This window comes from Opisthorchis viverrini, assembly GCF_000715545.1.
Source record: "Opisthorchis viverrini unplaced genomic scaffold opera_v5_163, whole genome shotgun sequence".
In the NCBI taxonomy this organism is placed as follows: Eukaryota; Metazoa; Platyhelminthes; class Trematoda; order Opisthorchiida; family Opisthorchiidae; genus Opisthorchis; species Opisthorchis viverrini.
The window spans coordinates 1-11,047 of NW_008751821.1; the positions used below are offsets into that span (position 1 = coordinate 1).

Genomic DNA, 11,047 nt, shown 5'->3' on the forward strand with positions numbered 1-11,047 from the left:
ACAGAATCAGGGCTTCAGGAGTATCAGGAGCTTACAAACGAATACCGATATCTTAGCAGTGCGAAGGTTGATGTACCACTTTTGTGACGTTCCTGGCCCTCTCATCCCAGCTTGCTGTACACGGTGAGGTGCAAAGAGCAAAAAACAGTACACGGGTACCAATAAATCACCGGAAGCCTTTTGCTTTGGTGGAAACACCAATTTTGAATTCACTACACCTATAAGAGCCGCATGCGCTGTAACTGCACTCCAGAGGGCTGACAGAAGAATGTTGTAGAAACAACTTTTGGAGCTCACGCAAACGATGTCTTGAAGAAGGCACTCGGGGCTGCAACCGGTACACCTAGGATGCAGTGAACGGACGACATAAATTCGCCACAATGTATCAATGGTACATGGACTACGTTCGGAATTTTCAATGGGTATTCCAAAACAAACCTAGGGGTGTTTTGAAGCCCACCTTCGATTCACAAGACATGCATTTTTAATAATGCGCCTGCTGGATGTCTTGAGCCGGCCGCGAAGTGGAACTCCTCCATGGAATTCATTAAGGGCCTGCCCCCTCATCTGTGCAGGCTCCGATCGGAGCTAACCTCTTCGACTCTCAGAGCAACATCCCAGCGCCTTCGGTAAACTACCAGCAGCAAATGGTGGCAAATCGTCCACGCAAACACGACAGCTCGACAATTTTTCCCATTGCTACATTACAGCCATACCGGACATTGGTTGAAGAAAACGCCGTCACGCCCTTAACCCCTCACTTCAGTCCATTTAGACGAGCCTAGTGGACAGCCTAAAAGACAGTTCCCGTAGCCTCCAACATTCTCTCCAACCCTATGAAGAAGCAGAACAGTCCGCTGACATCCAAGAATGTCACAGAAGAGGGATTAACAGAAGTGCACAGCACCCGGACGGAGAACAGGTGCACATTCGAGAACACTGTGAGCTCCAAACGAGTGAACACCAAGTCGAATATTGCTTGGACTGTACGGTACGAAACACATCGCACCAAGCGAACCAACTCCATTTAACGGATACCGGCCACCTAACACAGCCCCATTGCATGGAGCATTGAACAAGCACGATATCCATAAAATGTAGAGCATAGCGATAACATTGCTCAACCGTCCTGAGGTCGGAAATTTCAAGCAGGGTTGCCGGGTCCGAGGCGATCTTACTGACCACACGCCGAGCCGATTAGGTATCGCTGTCGCTAGCTGGCTACAGACTGCAAGGGGATGGAGTGATTGGTCGAAATATGGGCCGAGGTCTGTAAACTGAGAATTTGTCTTATACTATTAATAAAGCATAGAAAACCCAGCTGCGAATTTGTTTTGACTACTCGGAGGTTTTGACATGATGCGTTACTTGGAGGTAGCGTTTGATCGTGACAGTAGTTGACAGTGCATACCCGCCCACAACAAATCGTACTATTTGTCTGACACCCCAGTGCTGGTCTGCGTCGTTATGCTCGCGGTTTGCGTGAGTGTTTTGGGGGACAGCATCTATTGGTCTGAGAAAGCGTTGACTTTGAAATAAATCACGTATGTTGATGGTCTCCATGTTGAAGTCATCCCGTAGAATTAACAGATACCCAGTTCGTTGTTGACGGTGGTAGAGGGTTTATTACTAGTCAGGTGAGTGAAAACTGAAAGATTCAGAGGCCTTTTGATTCTGGAGAAGGCACCGGAGACAGACTGCCTGGCAAAAAATGAAGTGTGTTGGTAAATGCTGCGTCCCGATGACCCGGATTGGGAACGAGGCGGTACGAAGAAATATAACCTTAGCCATTTACTTAATAACCTTACCCAAAGCACGGCAAAAGGGTTACGGAATATGCTCCGGGGACAGTCATTTTAGCCTCGAACATTAAAGTCCGAGCCGCGTGACATAAGTTGTGGGGTTCTGTGTCGGCAGTTACTTAACAGTCTGAAGAGGCGGGATCAATGAGTTTAACCGTTATCAAGTTTGTCCGAATTCCCTTAGTAGGACACCTCTCTTTTTACTTCGTAATCAAAGCGTAGTTTTTTCATCACGATTTGGCTTCCTGTGGATCGAGCTAACAGCCCAACAGTCCTAGGTGATCCCATCTTTGTAACTGTTACGACTTAAGTTCAAAACTGGCAAGTTTTAAACTATATAGCAGTGCCGTTTTCATTATCCCGAAATCCAGTTTTTCTTATTCCTAAATTGACACTACTGCTCCAAAACCGCCCTATTTCTAGTCTCCCCGAGGTCCGTTTCTTTCACATCGTGCCGCTATTGGCAGGACGCCTTTTGTGTTACCATTGTCCATTTTATGCAACTGCACCACTCCCGATAAGTTTAAGCACATGCAACTGACATTTGTTGTTTCTCTAGTCTGGCTGTACTATTATTATCATGCCGGACAGTATGTCAATAACCAGTTGAAGTTAAACATTATTATTATTCACTGATATTGTGCGCCGTTCTTCACCATACTCGGTGAAGTCGACGTTTCTTCACAGTCATTCCGCTCACTCTTAGCCACATGGATACCCATGCTACCTAATCCACGGAAACTTTATCATACAAATACTTGGCTGGAGAGCACTGAGTTCCATCGTTCTAGTTTTTGTGGTATTCGCTACGAACTATTATCTCGAACTGATGGGTTCAGCGCCAGAAATCTTACTTCATCACAGTGGGAGGCACCACCGAAAATACCCTTCATTAAAACAGCCCAACCAATAGATGATGTTAGGTAACTAACTTTTTCACCGCTCTGAAGACGCTGAGCTCTCTATTTGCCAAAAGTTCACAGCCAGATAAAGACCTCCGTTAGCTTCATTGAGTAGACATAGCTGCCTGTAATTTTATGAGGTCGAATGAAAGCCATCGTATTGAGGACTTTGTTCAAAAGTGAAACCGTTTTCCCCCACTATGAACGCATCTCCGTGCTAACAGTTCAGCGCTAGGCCTGGTGCCAAGGTAGCAACGATCGTAATTACATTTTACGGGATTGCAATCATCAAGCAACCGGATCCATGGCTAGGTGAATGCTTGCGGCTAATATAGTATTTACTTTTGCAACGCAACGGAACCTCAGTTGGATTCTGTCCTTGAGCACGCACTCGGGAGGAAAAACTGCGGTGGGCTGCGGCGTTTTTCTACGAGGATTTTTCTGAAGTTAGATCACCAAATTCTTTGGAGTCGTTTCTCCGGAAATGACGGTCATGGATACCGTGTAGTTTGAAATCGTCACTTACAAGCTCCGAATTTATAATCTTTTGCGCTCCGTTGAGTAATTTTGGAATTAGGATTTCTTTTTATGTACTGACGAGTTGACGATCAGCCGTTCTTGGGCGCAGGTCATGAGGGTATCGATTCAGGTTTAACTTGTTTAAGGTATGGTGCGGGACACTTGGAGCTGGTTTCCACCAGCCTGAGATGATGTTTTACATTTATCTTGTAAGTTGACTCTTGACGGCCTAGTAAAATCCTTGTAAGAGGCGCTGTTTTTGCAACTTCTGAGGTACCTACGGATTCTGCCCCGACTCCGTCCACTGGGACCTGGTTTGCTGTAGGATGCAGTCTAGTACATGGTGATGAGTCGATATATATTTTGAGTCTGGTCAAACTGAAAGCTATCTTGATGCTTGTCTGTTGAGAGGCCTAATGTTTTGGGGGGCCCAAGCTGGCACACAGACAGTAGAACGCCGGTATATGATTTACCAGGGAAGGTACATACAATCAATAGATGAGTTCTGGCGCGATGCACAAACTAGCGACGCGTCTTGTCTTTGTTAACACGACGCCTTCAAAGGTTTGGGTTAGGGCCTCTTCCTCTAATATATGGCTGGCTAATTATGTCGACGGCATTAGAGAATTCGTCAAGCAGACGTTCTTAGCCTAGCAATATGACAGGGGCAGCCTAAATCTCTACAGCTCGAGACTGAGATTTCTGGTCCAATTTAAGAATTATTTTTAAAAGCTATAACAAAGTTGACGCCTGTTTAGATATTTTGTTTTAATGATTTTCTCGGGAATGAGACAGTTGAGGAGGTCTCATATGAATTCGGTTTTCTATAATGAGAGTACCTTTCATAGTCTGATCAAAAGCTTCTTCTTACAATTGAACTCCACCCACAAGTTGTATGCTTGAAGGGAGATGGATACTAGATTTTGATATACCGAATACAAACTCTGCACAGTGAAGTGCTAATTGTTTTACAGCATACCCACTAGGCCGTTGGCGGATATAAGGTGCCACATTGAGCAACCCAATCAGCTACCAAGCTGAACTGACCTACATTTACGGATGCTATTTCCCCTAAACCTGAGCTAAGCTGCCAATATCGAGGCTGCTATCCCGCACATGCTTTCACGAGTGTACAAACTTGCCCTCAAATTGGATCCAGTCGTAACCAAGTGGTATGGATTAGTGACAAAGTTTCCTTTATGTTTCAAGGTCGGCACCACGCGAACCGAAGCTCGTTACGGCGTAAAGATGTACACAGCAAAAAATTTCTGCTAAATTGCTTACGTTGGAGCACTACCAAACATATAGTAGACTTACGGGCAAACATCATGCCATTCTTCTATTCTGTTTTATTCGACATGCTAACTAAAAACAAGGCTCCGCCACGCTAACGAAAACAGTGTATGTGCCATGCCTCATTACTTAAGCGCCGGATAACGGAACTCAACGTTCAGTCTCCCCTTACACCCGGAATAAATCCCCGGGATCCGACGACGTACGGTTTAAAGATCATCAGGGAGCACTGCCCTTCGTTCGTATTATCCTGACGAAACCCGTTCAGCTAGTCGTAACTGCCACGCGTTTCACGTCAAACCAGGAGCAGAATGTCAATCCTCCCGGTCATGATTTTATTCCGAATGTAACATTATAATCACGTCTGATGGTATGTAAGCCCCTAATTGGGAATAAACATTATTATTATCATTCTTAATTACCGCAAAATCCGCCCGGCCTTATAGCTCACAGGCTTGTGGAGGAAAATGGTTCACTGGGTGATTCTTTCTCGCATCCTCCCGAAAAACCACATATCCTCCTATCAACACGTTCCATCCCGCCATTGCCTGGCTCACGAAACCCCCGCTCAACGAGCCCATTAATGCTGCCAAGTCCAAATCGGTCGTTTGCCGTACTTTCTTTGACCTACTCTTAGCATTTGGCGGAATCTCACTTTGTGTGGTTACTAGGCGCTGGCTGTCCGGCCTTCCGACGCTTATAAGCCTTCCGTAGTGATCAAAATGCTCGGGTTTGGGTCCGAAGCATGATTCCAACTCTATTTGTCGTTTTCTGTATACTTTCACATACATCTGTCGTAGGAACTTCTCTCTTTAATTATTTACATCAGATCAACTCCCTCTAATCTGTCATTTAGTTCCTCAGCGCTGCTTGTGCAGGTGACTCAAAAACGTTATGCCTCAATCAAGCTGTTCCTGGTAATTTCAAATCTTCCCATCAGTGGCGCGCAACGTGTCACGTGGTTTGCCAGCTAGTTCGTCAGTCAAAAGCTCCAAGGGTCGATGCGACCCCACCCTAACTCCTTCCTTACGACATCAGAGACACCTATACGCCTGATTGCTTACGCGCTTTTGCGCTTTTGCCTATGTGTTCCATATGTGCTGTCTTCTGAAATCTATGAAAGTGGTTTAACCAATCCGTCGCTCTCCCCGTCCATCGATCTGTTTTCGCTTGCCCTGATCTATTTTTACCTTTGTCGGAGCACCGCGGTCAGATGAGTTGTCCTGCCTTGGGCAAGACAAACGACACATGTGACTGTCCCATATAAAGCTGCCGAAACTTCTGTAGCCACCAGCTATTAGCTCTACGAAGGGCAGCTAGCCAGCTTCAAAATCTCCTTGAAATCCTGCCGACTAAGGGGCTGCCTTATCCACGTTTATCCTCTTCAGTGACGTTGCATTCTCTCACGTCTTCATTCATACACAGCACCAACCTGCTTGTTCACAACCCCAAATTCGTTCACAAATGACATACTAGATGCTACGTAAGTGACTTCCACTCAGTTGTATCACTTTTATGGAACCAGTCTTATGCATCAACAGTCATTAACCTACATTGTCACTCCACAAAGTAAAGTGTCAATCACCCCTTGGAATACTTCCCACAAAATAGCAACATTATTACTAGTGTTAGAGAAATCGTTCATCTATACCAAAGCCCCCAATCCCACACACACAATAGCACGTACCTGCGCGTCATCCAAGCACACAGCCCCAGCGAGTTGAATGCAATCTCTGCCCAACTGTAAACTAAACAGTCCCCAGCCAAACCATGTTTATCTCTCTCCAGATACAAATGCTGTCAGACATGAGGCGTGCTTACGCCCATTATGCATTGTATCTTAATAATACCCTTACACAATATGTCACACAGCCAGTGAGAGTTCTGCTTTTTGTTTTCAAATGTTCACCCCCCCCCAATCTGCGGGATGAAGCAATCACCGCCGTTGCCAGGTTGTGGGTTTCTGTTTTGCTACTCGAGCGTGCGTCTATCGGACTTACTAAACTAATTTGATGTCGTTGGCGGCGAGCAAAAGCAACGGGGAAGGATAGTAAGCGTAGCTTATTGCCGAGAGATAGACCAACATGAAGCGAAGCGTTTAGCTGGTGCTTAAATTGTGTCGGTTTAAATAATCGGATCAGTAGACGTAGTCATGGAAAATGTGGGTTGGATGTCTGTGTAGTGTGTGCACTACGGGAAAACAATCGTACTCCGACCGGAAAATGTGGAGTGAAACTACACAAAGCTTGAAGGATTTTTTCGAATCGAATATTTCTAATGTACACCACGAGAAAGCCCACTGAATTCCCGGACAAAGCGAGTAAAAGTGTATCGAATTTTCAATTTGTCCGAGTGCTTGGGTTTGGCTCACCGCATCATGACCAAGAACTCCAGTTGATGGTGGTCGAATCAACGTTAACAAATTGTTTCTACTTGCGGATGGAGAACTTTGAGTGTGAGGGTCATGGACGTGCGCATGAAGAAAATGGCTGTTGACGTGCCATCAGATGAAGTATACAGGGGATATGTCGCCACTGCATCACTATAGCCGGTGTTCATTGGGTTAGCCGGGAGCCAGGAGAACCAACTCAGGGCGCCCGTGTCTACACAATGTCAAAAATAACCTTAAGTTCGGTTTGAGGGAGGACCGAGGAAGCCTGGTCGCAGCATAAGCGTGGTGGCTTGGTCGGCCACAGCTGGAGTTGCTGGTTGGGAGGATAGAGTGAAACAAAAGTCAAAAATATAAGTTCGGTTTGAGGGAGGACCGAGGAAGCCTGGTCGCAGCATAAGCGTGGTGGCTTGGTCGGCCACAGCTGGAGTTGCTTGCTGGGAGGATAGAGTGAAACAAACGGTTGTCATTTATGGAAATTTCCTAAGAAATTTCCTAAATTTCCCATTGGTCAAGTTAGCCAGATAAAGTAGAACATCGCATGCGCCTTGTCGCGCGTATCTGGGGGTATCTGGGTCTCTTCTGACTTTTCCTTCCCACGGACCATGATGAATCGGCCAAAAGAGCGTTCGACGCGCCTTCTCCCCTATTGCCCGCATGGACTTCCAAACACTCTATTTGGCTTTCGTCAGACCGTTCCTTGAATACGCCAGATAAGTTGTATGCTCAGGACGCACGAAAGACGTCGCCTTCCCAGAGCGTCTCCAGAGAGCCGCCACGAAAATGGTTGCCGGCCTCAAGTCCGTGGACCACGAAACGTGTTTCGCGGCGCTTGACCCCATTCCCTTTGAGTATCGTCGTCTTCGAGGGGATCTAATTCTTGCTTATGCCCCGTGTGAACAAAGTTTGACCAGAAGTTTTTTCACCGTTGAACCAGCAAACACATGACGGGGACGTGGTAAATTTTCAAGCTCAGAGCGCACACACCCATTGGGCAAAATTCGCTCTCATTTAAGGTAGTGGCTGTGTGGAATGACCTTCCTTCGATGGTTGTCCACGCTTCATTGAGAACCCAGTTCAAAGCACTATTAGACACTTATTTATACGAACCCTCGGGTTTGCAAGCATACTACCTGGTGCTGAGAACATAAAGAGCTGTACTACACCCTTTTTTCACCAATGTATTTCAGGCGAGCGACAGGCACTGGGCGACTAGAACAAGACTGATCCTGGAAACTCGAGCGAAGCCCTCTATCCTGTATATCAATCCATGAATCTGTGAGTAACCAGTGCTACTATCGTGTGCCGGTTTTCTTTCGACCCCACAAACCTAGGTGCTGGCAAGGCTCTCCATTACAAGCAGTCTAACCGCAATCTTCCCCATTCTTCTTGGATACGCAATCCGAGTCCGTGATAGGAACTAGTAGATTTCCTATCCTTCCAAATCTATTGAACATACTGAACCCATTAAACTGACCTGAAGGCTCTGAGGGGTTTGGGGCGGGTGTTTCATAGTAGGAACTTCATACGTTACTATGAAATTCGCATTCAACTTCCGGCGGACTGGGACGTATTTTTCGCTGTTTGTGGCCGTAGCGCTGGCATCAAGTTATTCTCCAAGCTGCTTGTTTTGTTTCGACTTATTTTACGCAGTGTTTAATGCGTCCTTCGCGACAAGACTCGTCAGTAATGTTATTCAAATATGTGGCAGATTGCTGTGGCACGATAATTTCTTCGCTTTCTAAACAGCATGGGCGCAGATCAAACTCATAAGAAGCCACTTCTCTGATTGGGTTACAACAGCCTGTAATCGAGCTCGTCCGAAAACGTTTTGCATACTTGGTTGTTGTGAAAATGATTTACCGGGACTTGATGCGCCAAAATTAGTCGCCTTGTGGCCTTCTCTACGCGACTAGAGTGGGGTTTGTAAAAATTCCATGGTTTCATTTGTACTCTTCTGTGCGTTCTCATGATGAGGATCTGAGAACATAGGAAGACAACGCCGTTCCGGTCGTGTGGATCGTTCCACTCACACCATGCCCGGGTGAAGGGTGGTTTTGTAAAGGTGCCTTATGAGCGGTACCGACGTAGCAGATGAACTAGAAGGTTGACGACTTACATCCCGTGTTTTATGTATACTCCTAGTCATTGGCCTCTCTGCGGGTTCACTGGTCTGCATCTTGTTTTCTGGCTGTTTGTGCACTGAAACTTGTTTTTAGATCTTAGACGGAGGGTTTACTTGAAGTTTCTAAAATGCAAGTACCACCCAACCGTTTCCTCAACTGCTGGTGTGACCTTAACTCAGTGAAAAACCTGGGGCACATGCAGGAAGAGTGGAGTATAACCATCCCTTTCTATCACATTGGACGCGCTTAATATTGGGGCCTGCTGAGACACGGGAATGAAAAATTCATGTGTGGTAGTGGAGCTCAATACTTCATACATATCCAGTCGCATCATGTTGAACCACCTGGTCATCCGGAGGCCACAAAGTCAGGATATGTAGAAGTCGGAGTCGTTCTTAATCACTGAACGGAAGCCCCTTCACTTAACGGGATACCCACTTTCTTGTGGTTCGTCTGACGGCTTCCATGAAGCAGTCTCTTCAGCTGGCAGTTGCTGTTTGTCCGTTTGTCTTGCCTACCAAGGGAATAGCCGTGGCACCAAAGACGAATACCATGAAGCCTTGGGTCTTTTGTCAAAGTAGGTTAAAAGCTCCGTTATCGTTGTGGCCGCCGCAGATCTGAATGTACAAGTCATCAAGGTTAGCGTATCTGAGACTCCATAGCGAGGTTGACTTAGATCATACTAGGTACGTACGGTAGGTGGCGAACGACTATTTTATATCGTGCTGACCGCGGACCAACTTACGAAATGACAGAATTGATTTGGCAACACGGTATCCTCTAACGGCGTGCCATTTCGCGAACCAAATGGTTTCACTATCATCATTGATGGATGACGCGGTTCACTAACTGACACTGGCTCGGCTTGGAAGTCTTTTGTGCATTTCGACAATGCGCTCGTTCGGAGTGGTTTCTTTCCGTTTTCGACGAATAGCGTTAAGGGCAGGCAAATCGCCTGTCAACTGATATTTTGCGAAATCTCGAAGTTATACGAAATTATCTGAATCATCTTCCGGGATACCTTCCATTTGCTTCTCTGTCAGTTTTAAATTCGGCCCTACCAGGTCCGCTTTAGCAATGCATACCGGCAGAAAAGTGGCAATGTGTGAATCTCGGAGAAACGTTCCTACCGGTCGCAAACATAACTCAGCCCAATTAATTCAGACAACAAATGAAGCTTGTAGTACGCACCGGCCGTGAAGCCTGCTGGACACGCAAGTCTAATGAAATAGAAGATCCATGCGATGGAGTTCCGGGAAGCGCCAGTGAGCCAGACGACCAAGGATCAAAGTAGCACGAGCACTTTTAGTCAAGAACGACACCTCGAACGCTGGATCGATCACTCGAAACAATAATTCCCGTTGCCACCTACCACGATTCCATTGGGTACTGGAACTGCAATAGAACCCTGAACGGTGAACTTGAGACTCCATGCTGATTCGGAGGTTTTTGACTGCATAGGTTCCCTGGAGCGTCACTGAGCTCCTGGTCAGAATAACCTCTCACATTGTTCGAGGATGAGAGTAAAGTCCTTAGTTAGCGCTCGAATGATCTATTCTCCTCCAACCGGAACAAGAAGACTGTCTAAAACAGCAAGGTGAATCGACATGCCTATTCAAAAAGAAGGGTCTGTAGGGATAACAGTGATCACAGGGGAATCAGGTTGACTCGTCTTACCGATTTTTATAACCACTTGAGCCTCGTCACCATATGACGGCCAGCAAAGCACTGCCCTGACAGCGGAAAGTAAAATTCCGAGTTGTCAGGGTTTACTCTGACCTTTTCTTGATTTGGAAGCTGCCTGTGACTCTGTGGACCGCCAAGCACTGTGGCGGTGTCTGTGGAGCAGAGGTGTCCCCCATAAATTCCTGAACCTCATTAAGGCGCTGTACGCCAACTCCCGCGGCCGTGTAAAGGTCTACGGGAAGCTTTCTCCTGAGTTCACCACATCAAGTGGTGTCCGACAGGGTTGTCCTCTTTCACCTTTCCTCTTTAACTTCGTCATTGATACGATCA

The 11,047-nt window shown here is 46.4% G+C and overlaps 2 protein-coding genes across 2 annotated transcripts in view; one reads left to right on the forward strand and one right to left on the reverse strand.

The window, feature by feature from the left end:
• Nucleotides 1–7,141: 7,141 nt before the first annotated feature.
• T265_07260 (hypothetical protein) lies at nt 7,142–7,375 on the reverse strand (the record flags this gene model as incomplete). The annotated part of the gene is made up of 1 exon (XM_009172738.1): nt 7,142–7,375. The coding sequence occupies one exon, from the start codon at nt 7,373–7,375 to the stop codon at nt 7,142–7,144; it is 234 nt and encodes a 77-aa protein (XP_009171002.1).
• Nucleotides 7,376–10,202: 2,827 nt separating this feature from the next.
• The window catches only part of T265_07261 (hypothetical protein), a gene marked incomplete at both ends in the record, with an annotated part of 11,877 nt that continues 11,032 nt past the window's right edge, over nt 10,203–11,047 (forward strand). Inside the window, 2 exons of the mRNA XM_009172739.1 lie at nt 10,203–10,296; nt 10,829–11,031. Of these exons, the coding sequence (XP_009171003.1) occupies nt 10,203–10,296; nt 10,829–11,031 (297 nt within the window). The remainder of the gene's footprint in view (nt 10,297–10,828; nt 11,032–11,047) is intronic.